The sequence below is a fragment of the Pseudonaja textilis genome, chromosome 1, assembly GCF_049901715.1.
Source record: "Pseudonaja textilis isolate UNSWEBS1 chromosome 1, rPseTex1.2, whole genome shotgun sequence".
NCBI classification, from domain to species: domain Eukaryota; kingdom Metazoa; phylum Chordata; class Lepidosauria; order Squamata; family Elapidae; genus Pseudonaja; species Pseudonaja textilis.
Window position 1 is genome coordinate 270,552,048 of NC_141990.1, and position 13,068 is coordinate 270,565,115.

The 13,068-nt window shown below is 36.9% G+C and overlaps 2 protein-coding genes across 2 annotated transcripts in view; one reads left to right on the plus strand and one right to left on the minus strand.

The window, feature by feature from the left end:
- Window positions 1-2,060, plus strand: part of SPTBN5 (spectrin beta, non-erythrocytic 5) — a 98,640-nt gene extending 96,580 nt beyond the window's left edge. The window contains exon 69 of the mRNA XM_087931059.1: window positions 624-2,060. Coding sequence (XP_087787185.1) covers window positions 624-754 — 131 coding nt within the window. The 3' untranslated portion in view covers window positions 755-2,060. The remainder of the gene's footprint in view (window positions 1-623) is intronic.
- LOC113438593 (cytosolic phospholipase A2 beta-like) overlaps window positions 2,042-13,068 on the minus strand; it is a 38,567-nt gene continuing 27,540 nt past the window's right edge. The window contains exons 16-20 of the mRNA XM_087921781.1: window positions 12,554-12,658; window positions 11,505-11,696; window positions 9,897-10,063; window positions 9,055-9,241; window positions 2,042-4,340 (exon numbers count right to left, since the gene is read on the minus strand). Of these exons, the coding sequence (XP_087777907.1) occupies window positions 4,117-4,340; window positions 9,055-9,241; window positions 9,897-10,063; window positions 11,505-11,696; window positions 12,554-12,658 (875 nt within the window). The 3' untranslated portion in view covers window positions 2,042-4,116. The remainder of the gene's footprint in view (window positions 4,341-9,054; window positions 9,242-9,896; window positions 10,064-11,504; window positions 11,697-12,553; window positions 12,659-13,068) is intronic.

The window sequence follows — 13,068 nt, forward strand, 5'->3', positions numbered from 1 at the left end:
CTTATAGGCCCGTGATGGTGAACCTATGGCATGTGTGCCACAAGTGGCACACAGAGCCAATTGTGCGGGCACGCGAGCCCCAGCCAAACTTACCTGCACTGCACATGTGCACGCCTCTCAGATGATTTTCAGCCTGTTTCAGGCCGTTTTCGCCCTCTCAGAAGCTTGAGGGAAGCCTCTGAAGTTTTGGGAGGCTGAAAAATGGGCCTTCTGGAAATACCAGAAGTGCTGAAATGGGCCTGTTTTCAGCCTCCTGAGGCTCCAGAGGCTTCCCTTAAGCCTCCGGGAAGGCGAAAACAGTGTCAAATGGGCCAAAAATCAGCTAGGAGGTTCGCACATGCACAGTGCAGGTAAGGGGGTGGGGGGTGTTGCACGCACATGTGCGGGGGCACATTACATGTGGGTGCTGGCACATGCACACTTTCGGCACACTACAACAAAAAGGTTCGCCCAACTGTTATAAGAGGGTGGTGAGATGCTGCCAGTGTAATAACCAATTCCGTGATCATGTGATATGCCATACAGGCATTGTAAAATATCTGTTTTCTTTTTTATACAGTTTCTATTGTCTTCTGTTTATATAGTATTTTTCTGATCCAATGCTAATCTTTTTTTTTTTCCAGGCAGCAGAATTGAGCCTATGGTGAACACAACAAAGTACATAGACAACCTTGGTGCTACAGAGAGATCTACAACAGAGACAGGTCCCAAGAAACAGAAGGGGATCTTTAAATATCTTTTCAGGAAGAAATAGAAGCAATACAACTCTGAATTTCTCAGAGTTGCTAGATTCCTCCATTCATTTACCCTATTGCCTTTACAATTTAAGAAGTATGGCTGAAAGAGAAATCAGCACACCATCTATTAAATAGGTGTCCTACAAAAATGTGGATTTATATCCCTCCAATATTTTTGCCAAAAATTATAAGCAATTATCACTTAAATTGTGTAACACCAGGAATTTATAACTGCAGGCATTTGAAAGCCATGAAAATTTGTTGTTAATATTTAGACAGCCATGAGTATATCAATGCTGTCATCATCATTATTATTAAGCATGAACATGAGGAGAGAAAGCTATCCTGATTTCCTATTTTACCCATTAAAGACATGAAATGGTTTCCATAAACACAAGAATTTCTGGGGTCAAATATTAGCCATATCCTTAACATCCATAGCAGTTTGAAGAGGGAAAAGTGAGAAGTAGGATTTCCATTCAATGAAAAACCTTAGTTGTATGAAAAAAAAATGCACTGCAGATATCTCTCAGCAAATACTTCTTGTATGCAGATATGAGGGCTAGAGAAGTGTCATAACCTTGCCAGGACAGCTTCTAGTATTGAGGAGCTCCTGGTTACTGGTTTTAAAAAGGATTAGGTAAAGTTAATTAAATCTATAGCAAGTAATAAAACCAGTGATGGGAGGCTACCGGTTGTGCCAGGCTCTATAGAACCAGTAGCTCTGAAGAGCAGCAGACACAGAACCAGTTCTGTGTGTGCTGCTGTTTGGCCCAGCCGCCTGCCTGGGCTGTTACTTGACCTTTATTTCCTACTTTTTCAACCTCAGCTGCTTTGCGCCGCACAGCTGAGGTTGAAAAAGCAGTAAAGAAGTGGTTTTTCAAACACTGCGCACCCACGTGCAGCGCTTATCAGCTGTCCAGGCGGCACAGCTTTAGTTGTATTACACACGCACATAGCGCGCGCCTGGTGCACGTGCATCAGATGTAATCACCACAAAACATAATCACCGAACCGGTAGTAACACCAGTTGAATCCCACCCCTGAATAAAACCAATTCTGCCTCTTATTTTGTCTATATTTAAAAAAAGCAATACTTAAAAAGTTGAAGTCAGTGACACACCAGCACAAGAAATAAATTAATATATATTTTCAAAGTTTTAACACTGCTTTCTAAAGAAAAATTATAGTATAGAAACCTGATTTTATTCAGGTTCCTTAAATTCCTTAAATTAGTTTCCTTAATATTCCTTAAATTAATAAACATGTTCCTTCATTTCTAAATAAATCCAGTAACACACACGTTTAATGTATTTGTTTTATTATGAAATTGTGTATGTAACACTGTATACTATTACATACATTTTTAGGGTTTTTTTCCACAGTAATAGGGTACAGAAGTCTCTGGTAAGGAGAATTTTTGAAGAATAGTACCATGTTCTCAGATTAATCTCAATTTTTTTTATGTTTTTCATTCTACAATGGATAAATGAGTAAATCTTTTTCAAAAAAGGTTAATAACATGTGTCATGGGAGAGGGTTCAATAAATTAAATCACAGAAAATAGCAAACCAATAGCTGTTCGGCAATAGCTACCAACAGTTAAGCTTCCATAGTTGAATTTTAATCAGATCTTCATGATAAAAAGATTGTCCTTCATTTATCATTATTCCACTTGTAAGATAACAGTTGAAGTTTCAGCATTGTAATTAGGTAATTAAAAGAATAAACTTCTTCAAGAAGCAATTATGTAGAAAACGGTACAGAAATATATTAAATAAATGTCTCAAAGCACAGACAGTTTCAATAAATTAATAAACAAAGCTATGTTTGAAAGCATATAATCAGAATTTGATTCAATATCTGTTGAGTTACACCATGTAGTTTTCAAATTTCACACAAAATAATATCAACAGTTAATTTTTAAATTGCCTCTCATTTTTTAAACTTCTGGGTTTTAATTCAAAAGAAAATCATATGGAATTCACTGAACTTATTTCCAGGTAGATTTCCATTTAAATAATAAAATAATTTTCATGTTGAACTGCTATCATTTTACATTGTGAAATGTGTCACTCATAATAAAGAATAACTCTCCTTTTACAAAGTAAATATTTATTATTGCTTTACTGCGACTACTTGCAGCTGGTACTAAATAAAGTAAAGTCAGTTCATGCTTTTCTGCAAGTGTTAAAATCCAACCACATCCTATCATGTCCAATATAGTGATAGAGAATAAGTTCTCTTACAATGTTATAAAGAAACATAATTGTGGTTCAATTAGAAAACAGTATGTCATCAATTTCAGCCAACACCATCTCCTAAAAATCACTTCTAACAGTAAATGTTGGATAACACTAATAGGTAATATTTGAATGTATGTCTTTTATTAAACTCACCTTTATAAGAAAATAAAAAGAAATAATAGAATTATAAGTACTATATCTAAGAGAACAAAACTAATCAAATTATAGCTTGATTATACAGGGATACAAACTAGAGTTTACCCGATGCAAGATGGTTATTTCAAATAAATAAAGAATTTAAAAGCTATTTCAAGATTAAGTGACCATATTCTAGAGAACTGATTTCCTGATGTTTTGCCAACATTTGTGTCTGACATCTTCAGAAGCAACATGATCTCTCACCCTCTCTTAGTTCTCACCAACCTGCACCAATTGGAAACCTAAAAGGTAAAGGTTCCCTTCAAACATACATGCTAGTCGTTTCTGGCTCTAGGGGCAGTGCTCATCACAAAGCTGAAAAACCAGTGCTGTCCAAAGATGTCTCCATGGTCATGTGGCCGGCATGACAAAATGCCAGAGGCGCATGGAATGCTGTTACCTTCCCACCAAAGTGGTCCCTATTTTTGTACTTCCATTTTTACATGCTTTTGAACTGCTAGGTTGGCAGAAGCTGGGCCAAGTAACAGGGAGCTCACTCTGTTATGCGGTGCTAGGGATTCGAACTGCCAAACTTTCTGATTGACAAGCTCAGCGTCTTAGCCACTGAACCACCACATCCCTACTAAAGGCCAATTAGTCAGGATGCCTAACAATAAAGATAGGATCCCTGTCAGTCCCTGATCAATGGCCTGTGCTTCTGCTTAGCTGACCACTTTGCCTCTGAAGGCAGAGCTGCTGTTTAACATTAGCCCATCTGTTCTATAGACCACGATCACAAAACCCTGAAGCCCAGCACTGCCCAACAAATACCGGCTGTGAAAGCCTACAGCAGTATATTTCATTTTAAATCCACTTGCTAAATCAAGAAGGAGTGAGAATTATCCAAGCATCCAACAAACTGCAGCATAATGACAACCAATTAACATTGCTTCAAGTTACATATTTGGATTTCTTCTCTTTAAGGAGACAAATGATCATTGTCTATCATTCCTGGACCCATCCTGTCGCTTTTTCTGCATAGCACTTTGAATGGCTTGGAAGATGAAGTCTTTGCTATTAAGAATATTGTAACTGCATAAATTTATTAGTTTGTCAAGGTTTTCTTCAGTGTAGGTTATTTCAAGGGTTTGGTACGGTGAGATGTCTTTTTTTAGATTGACGTTACCATCCTGCATTTCTGAAGGAGTGCGTTTGACCCCTGAAAGATTAAAAAAGTGAGTGAGTGAGTGCACCTTATTTGAAACAAAACAATGCACTGTAGGTAAAGATTTAAAACATTTAGTACTTGGAAGTGAAATAAATTGGTTTTATATCAACTTACCTATTTTGTGCCCTCGTTTTTTGGATCTGATATAGCAATGACATATTGATAGACATTCTCCATTTTGCTGAACAGTGGAAGTTAAAATTATGTACTATGCAGAAAATACTTCCGTTCTGGAATATTACTGCAATATGTCAATAAAGCTCCACGTAAAAATCCAACAATCAAGCAGGTTTCTCTGGGAACCCTCTTTTTCCAATCAAGAAGAAAAGGGAGCAGTTTTTTCTGTAAACGTTTTTTAAAATGTGCCATAACTCAGAATATACAAAATTATCTGCTACAATGTCCTACCAGTCAATGACTACTTCAGCTTCAACCACAACAATACAAGAGCACACAACAGATACAAACTCAATGTAAACCGCTTCAAACTTGATTGCAGAAAGTACAACTTCAGCAACCGAGTAGTCAATGCCTGGAATGCACTACCTGACTCTGTTGTTACATCCTCTAACCCCCACTCCTTTAATCTCAAACTAACCACTATTGACCTCACCCCATTCCTAAGAGGTCTGTAAGGGGCGTGCATAAGTGCACTATTGTGCCTCTGTTCCTGTCCTATTATTCCCATTTATTCATACCTATTTCCTGTATTCCTACTCACGTTTATACTTACATCTATTATCTTGTAAGAGATTGACAAATCAAATAAATCAATTAAATAAAAATATAAAATATTGAACCCAACCCTTGCCCTGACTGATGTACACCATCTTGCTGGTGAAATTAAGAGACTTTGAAGCACAGAAGAAATTCTTTTTTTTTTTTAGCTATTAGTGCTTGTGAAAGAAATATCTTCCACTGATAATTACCATGAGTAACCTTTCGAATATTTAAAGGTTTTTAGTTTTTAAAAGCCACAAATAGTTTGCAGGGTTAAGAAATGCTTTCTAAATCTAGATCTTGGTGGCAATAAAATAGGAGATCCTTTTTTTAAAAAGCAAATTGAAAAGCTATTCTAGAGTATAACTTACAATTAGGTAAACTGGGTATTATTATAGCTGTGCCAATTGTTTCTTGCATGACCTGAAACTGAGAAATCATACAAGGGCTTGAGTCCTTGACTTACGACCACAATTGAGCCCAAAATTTCTGTTGCTAAGTGAACCATTTGTTAAGTGAGTTTACCCCATTTTATGACTTTTTCTTGCCACAGTTGTTAAGTGAACCATTGGATTTGTTAAGTGAGTAACCCAGTTCTTTAGTGAATCTGGTTCCGCCCCTGACTTTGCTTGTCAGAAGGTCACAAAAGGACCTTCTGACCTTGAGACACAGCATAGGTTAAAAGCCTTTGCAACTGTGAGCCAGTTGCCAAAGCATCTGAATTTTGATCACATGATCATGGGGATGCTGTAAAGGTCTTAACTATGAAAAACAGTCATAAGTCACATTTTTCAGTGCTGCTGTAAATTTGAATGGTCCTTGTAAGTCAAGGACTTCCTGTACTTAGAGCATCTCCATAAGCCAAGTAACTTCCTTGTTTTTTAAGGCAGACTTTTAAGGCAATATAAAGCTTGGTGTCATTGGAAGCCCTAGATGTGTAGATGACATAGTCTCATACTCTTTCACAGCCGTAGTATATAACTCAATAGTAGGAATGCCTTACTCTGAAGAGTCCCTATCTGCTTGTCTCCAGTTAACAGACTGGAGAGCAATGAGGAATCTTTGTCCAACATTCTTTCCACATATCTCAAGGTCCATCTCACCCCTGAAAGGACCTAATGGTAAAGACTGCAATGATAACACTATTAAAGCCAACCTCTTTAACACATTCTTTGGCTCAGTATTTGTAAACAGCAATGGATCATGCCCAGTATTTCCTATCACAGATAAATACAATGATCTAATACATATCGATTTTACAGAAGACAATGTTGAAAAAGCACTATGCAATCTAAAACCATCTCTATCTATTGGACCGGATGGAATATCTGCCTACTTCTTAAAAATGCTATCCACTGTCATAGCCGAACCTCTAAGCATAATCTTTGAAAAATTTTCAGGACCAGCTCCTTGCCAAAACTATGATCACAAGCCACGGTCATCCCCATCTTCAAAAAGGGAGACCCCAGCCTAGTTGAAAATTACAGACCAATCTCTTTATGCTGTGTCACCTGTAAAGTCATGGAATCAATTATTAACCAATCCATTATCCTCCACTTGGAGAAAAGCAACCTACTCTCTAATAAACATTTTGGTTTCAGAAAAAAACTATCCTGCAATCTGCAACTCTTTCACTGAAAAAATATATGGACTACACAACTCGATCAGGGTAAAGCAATAGACGCAATCTACATAGACTTCTGTAAAGCCTTTGATTCAGTGGTACATGACAAACTACTCCTAAAACTAAAATCTTACAGTATCTCTGGACATCTGCATAACTGGATAGAAGCATTCCTGTCAAACAGACAACAAATGGTCAAAATTGGGAGCGTTCTATCAAATTCTGTACCTGTCAACAGTGGTGTCCCCCAAGGCAGTGTTCTAGGACCAACTCTCTTCATACTCTACATAAATGACCTCTGTGATCATATTAAGAACAACTGTGTCCTTTTCGCTGACGATGTAAAGCTATTCAACACCACAGACAATACTGCTACCCTTCAAAAAGACCTTGACTATGTATCAGAATGGTCAAACAAATGGCAACTTCAAATCTCAACAAATAAATGCTCTGTCTTACATATTGGCAAAAAAAAATCAGAAAATAAAATACAAGCTGAATAGTCAAAACCTTGTTGATGATCCAAACTCTGTCAAGGATCTTGGAGTACTCATCTCTAATTGTCTAAGTGCTAGAGCCCACTGTGACTACATAGCCAAAAAGGCATTAAGAGTTGTTAACCTAATCTTATGTAGCTTTTTCTCTGGTAATATTACACCACTAACTAGAGCATACAAAACATTTGCTAAACCAATACTCGAATACAGCTCATCAGTCTGGAACTCACATTACACATCTGATATTAACACAGTTGAAAAAGTCCAGCAATATTTCACAAGAAGAATTCTCCACTCTTCTACTAATTGCAGAATACCTTATGCCACCAGACGTGAAATTCTAGTCCTAGAAAAGCTAGAACTACGCCGCCTTTGGTCCAATCTAAGTATAGTATATAAAATCATACATTGCAATGTCCTACCTGTCAATGAATACTTCAGCTTCAACCATAACAATACAAGAGCACACAATAGATACAAACTCAAGGTTAATCGCACCAAACTTGATTGCAGGAAATACAACTTCAGCAACAGAGTGGTCAATGACTGGAATACTCTACCTGACTCTGTGGTTTCTTCCCCAAACCCCCAAAACTTTAACCTTAGACTGTCTACTATTGACCTCACCCCTTTCCTAAGAGGTCTGTAGGGGGCGTGCATAAGCGCACCAACGTGCCTACCATCCCTGTCCTATTGTTTCTTTTATTTTTCTTATATGTATCCATGTATTCATAACCATGTTTTTACTTATACCTATTATCTTGTAAGCAATTGACAAACCAAATAAATAAATAAATAAAATATTCCCATTGGACTCAGTGAAAAAGAGTTCAGTTCAGTGAAAAAGAGTCAAATTTTGATGAGAATAGAATTGGTTTCTTTTTGAAAGTTCTCCAGTCCCCCATCCATAACCCAATAAAAAGCAGTCTCCAAAATTTCAGCCCTACCCTTTCTAGGCATCCCTGGATGACCTCCATAATATCAAAGGCAATCTTCTAACACCTTAAATGGTGCCCATTTATGCTTAGGGAACCTTCCAGTTGCACTAAATTCCGAAGCACTTCAGTGTTCTGCAACAATCATATAATAGATTCCACCCATGACTTCATCCCTGATGAATTCACTCGCAGGGATTTATTATACTACCGCTATTCTCTACGTGCAGCCTATTGTCCTAAGGCAGGGACAGAGACTACAGCAGAAAAACAATAAAACTAAAGATTTTTTCCCCCACCATAGCTCAGCTCCATTATTTGTTCTTGATGACCTCACTGCTTAATAAATATTGGAAAAGAAGTATTAGGATGTCTAGACATAGGCATCCACAAATGAATCAAAACCGCATTAAAATCAAAATAAATGACACAAATTTTACCCTTACAAATTTGCATCCTAATAATTTGCAAATTTTGTGTTATGGTGCTTATTTAGTCAATATCCCCATTTATTATCTCTACAGGGCCAATAACAGTCTGGTTGCTGACTATATTTCAGTTACAGATTTAAAACCTAGAACTACCTAAGCTAAATAGAATAATTAAATAGTGTCTTCCTTTAGCTCAATGTATTTTAAGATGTGCGGACTTATAAGATGTATGAACATGTTGGCTCGGGAATTCTGGGAACTGAATTCCACATATCTTAAATTTGCTATGTTTACTTGATTAATATTCAGAAAAAAGAACAATGTCTGTGTATGCATATAATTAACCATCACAATTTGAAAATGTGTGTATTTGCACAATTTGCAAAATGTAGTTTTCTTTATACCTTGGGAAATACCACTGCAGAAGGGATTTCAGTCAACATGTGAATTAAAGAAATTACTGAAGAAACTGCAAATGCTTAAATCAGCTGAATTTACCTGGTGCTGAGTATTCTTTGAAGGTGCTACAGATCAGAGGAAAACAAAGCACTATTGGTGCTTTGGGGTTATCTTCATCTGAGAAAACATAGCACTCCTTCATATTCTTTCGGTCTTTCTCACTCACATGAACCTTTGGAAAGGGAATGCCTTGGATTTCACAGTATTCAGCTGTCATCTCCAGTTGCTGAAGAAGAGACCAAAAAAGAAAAATCTTCCCAAATATATTCATTTTGCTTCCCATATGTAAATCAGAAACTCCTCTACTGAATAATCTGTAATTGTCTCTGGTAAGCAGTGTAGAAGGTTCAGTGCTAAAACATACAGTACCTTGAATATGCAATTCTGTTTTCTCAACTACCTTTGTACGAGTTGTACATGTACAATCGTTTTTCAAGTCAATTAGAAATACTTCAAGAAATACTTGAAGTAAGGAAAAGGAGGAAAGGAAATTCTAAATGAAATTTCCAATTCAGCTGAAGTTTGAACACAATCAGTGAATCTGAATAACTCCCAATTGGTTCTCCAACCTATTTTTTCTTTCTTTCTTTCACAAAAAATAGATTTTATATTGCTTCAGGAAAGCAGCACTAGAGAAGGCTTTTTCACACTATTATCTTTCCTTCTCCTCCAGAGTAACTACATACTTTCCACATTCAGAATAGAGCTCCTATGAGATATAATACTATGGAATTTCTCTCTCTCTTTCTCTCTCTCTCTCTCTCTGACTTCTTTGGTATAACTGACCTATAATTATGGATCTAAAAACTCTAAAGTACCTTTCTATCATGTAAGCACACAAGCATTCAAAAGGAAAATAATCATGACAATATTTCTCTCACTTTTAAGATTCCACTCATCTCATAATCCAGAAAAATAATTATATCCACATTCCTTTCTGGCTTGAGAAGTGATATACCACTGTTGTTCATAAAAAATCCAACATCTATTAAACAGAGGGACTTTGTGTTTGGTGTCAACTTGTTAGAAGAAGTGTCAAATTCAGTATCTGAAAGACAATTGGTAAGCATTATTTTCCCAACCAACATGAGAGAAAGATAACTACAGACAGTCTTTCACCAACAAAAACTGTGCTGCCTCACATTATCTTAAAAAGGAAACAATGATAAGATATGTGATTGAAATGTTCAGAATTACTGATATATATGGTGTGGATAAAGGAGAAGCTTAATGAAGAAATCTCTGAAAATAGACTGTTCTGAAAATGAATAACTCCAATTAGTTCCAAATGTGTAATGAACAGAATTGTTTTGTGGGTCATTGGTGATTGGGAATGGAAAAATGGAAAACCATTCCAGAACTAAATGAAGGCCAAATTCAACCTTCTACGTTTGTGTTGGCGAACCTATACCATGTGTGCCAGAAGTGGCACACAGAGCCATTTCTCCCAGCAGGAGAGAGGTCACCCAGAAGAGCCCCACTGCACTGATTGTTGGGTATCTGGCACTCATGCACAGGGAGTGGAGGGTGTATGTGCAGGAGACATATATCATATGCAGGGATGCTGTGTGTGAGGGGATCATGCACACATGCGCAGACATGCTGTGTGTGAGGGGAAAATGTGTGCGTATGTGCAGACATGCAGCATGCAAGGAGGGAGCCGCATGCACATGCACAAAGATGCATGGCGCATGAGGGGGGAGTCACATGCGCAGGTGCGCAGTGCATGAGGGGGGTCACATGCACATGCAGCACCTTCTGGGTGCTGGCACATCAGCATGTGGAAGCGAGCACGAGCGCAATTATCAGCACAGGAGCAGAAAAAGGTTAGCCACCACTTTTCTACATGATCATTTCCTTAAAAAAATGAAATAAGCTTAGTGTGTTTCAAAAAATATTCCCAGGAGTAAAAACTATTTGTGATACTTCTTTTCCTCTAGAGAAAGTTTCTATATAAGAGAAAGGTATCCAAGAATCCTACAGATCATATGTCTTCCCTAAGGTGCAATTTCTGTCCCCAGCGAAGTCAGGAAGTATAATTGCAAGTCACCTATCCCCAAAGTACACTTCTTATTATACCTCTTTTATAATACATGAAAATATACTCTCATCTAGTCTAGGTTCTTGCTAGTCATCTTTCTGTAATTTCTAAGCTCTAGATCAAAGATCTCCTTTTAAGGAATAGATGTCATAGGACTATATAACTATCTCCTTTGTACCTCCACAGTTATGCAACTGACTGATTCAATTCTGAGCATTTAGAGCAGTGGTAGTCAACCTGGTCCCTACCACCCACTAGTGGGCATTCCAGTTTTCATGGTGGGCAGTAGGGGTTTTGTCCCCTACATTATAAATAGCCATTACTGTGGAACCGGTGGGCGGTTAGAGAAAATTTTACGACTAACAAAGATACAAAAGTGGGCAGTAGGTATAAAAAGGTTGACTACCCCTGATTTAGAGAGTTTTAAGAAATTATCATTCTCATTTACCACTCCATGTCATGAATTCTTTCTGAAGCAGATAATCTTTATGAAAATTAAAGCCTTGTAGGAAGTTATAATTTTCCCCTCTTAAAGGACGATCAGTTAAAATGTCATTGAAGATTTCACAAAGTTTTCCACAGGGATAGCTTGGGGGCTTGTAGACTGTGGCAGAATAACCACTTGAAGAATAATTCTCATCTGAAACAAAATATAGAGATACTTTTTTCAAAATATAACATTTCCGGATTAGTGAAGCAGTTTTTAATGTAGCACATTCCATTGAAAATAGTGCATTGGAAAGGAATATGTCCTGCAAACACAGACACAGATCTGAGTCACAGAAGATTAAAATGAGCTCCCCTCCTTTCACAGGCTCAGCCTGCTAATTAGTTTTTTCTCTGGCACTGATTCCAGATGGAATTTTTCATATGTATCACCCACATATGAGCAGGAAAAGTAGACTATAAATCAAAGTTGTGCATAACAAAATACTAAACAAACAGCCCATTATTATAACTCTACAAGCACAATACCATCATTCTTCCATTGTCAAGCCCTAAAGAATAGCCACATAAATGCAATTTTTTCCAAATATGTCTTTATTTGTTACTGTAATTTTGGGCTAAGAGGTGACAGTTACACTGCTCCTTATGAGCAGGCCCAGAGAAATATCACATATCTACTGAGGAGAATTTTAAGAAATATATGACAGAATTGCAAGGTTTTATATATTCATATTTCTTTTTCATCACCATTATTATTATATGCACCTATTGCAAGGTTACAATGATCTATATCCAATACATAACCTAGAAATGTCATCTTCCTTAAACATCAAAATATTCATAAATCAGAGTTGCTATTTTCTTAACTAACTATAGTTTTTGAATTATAGGTTATAATAGCTGCAATCTTCCCACAATTAGTTCCTATCTGATTCAGTAGGTGTTCAAAAAAAGAAGAGGATACAGGGTATCTCTCTTTTATTTTACTTTGCAAACAAATTTACAAAAACTCTGGCAAAGCAAAGACTAAAATAGTATTGGAATTCTTACGCTTTGCTGACATGTCTTTCACCCATCGTTTCCAGAATTCTTCTGTTGATGTGGTCCAATACAAACAATCCAGGAGATTTGGACTGAAAATGTTAGTCCAGATACCTACAAGACCAACCACATTGAAGACATTGCATTAACTCAAATTATAGTCCATCTCAACTGTATCAAAGGATATAGGCTCATTAGACTGAGAAATTGTGATAAATATTTATTACTGCCAGCAAATTAAATACTCTAGACACAATTTAACATCAGAGTATTAACAAAATTATTATGGCTGATAAGAGATTCTGGTGATAGTGTCATATCCACTGTTAACACATTAACAAAACACAGGTATTGAATAGCGAAACAAATAAAGCATATTATGCTTTAAAATGATGGCAGATTCAATGGCTTGGTCCCCTATCAGGCTGAATACAAATCACCCACATCTCATTTTAATTTAATATATTATGCTATAAAAACCCAGCCATTATGGCAAAAATAAAATAGAAAAAGGAATTACAACA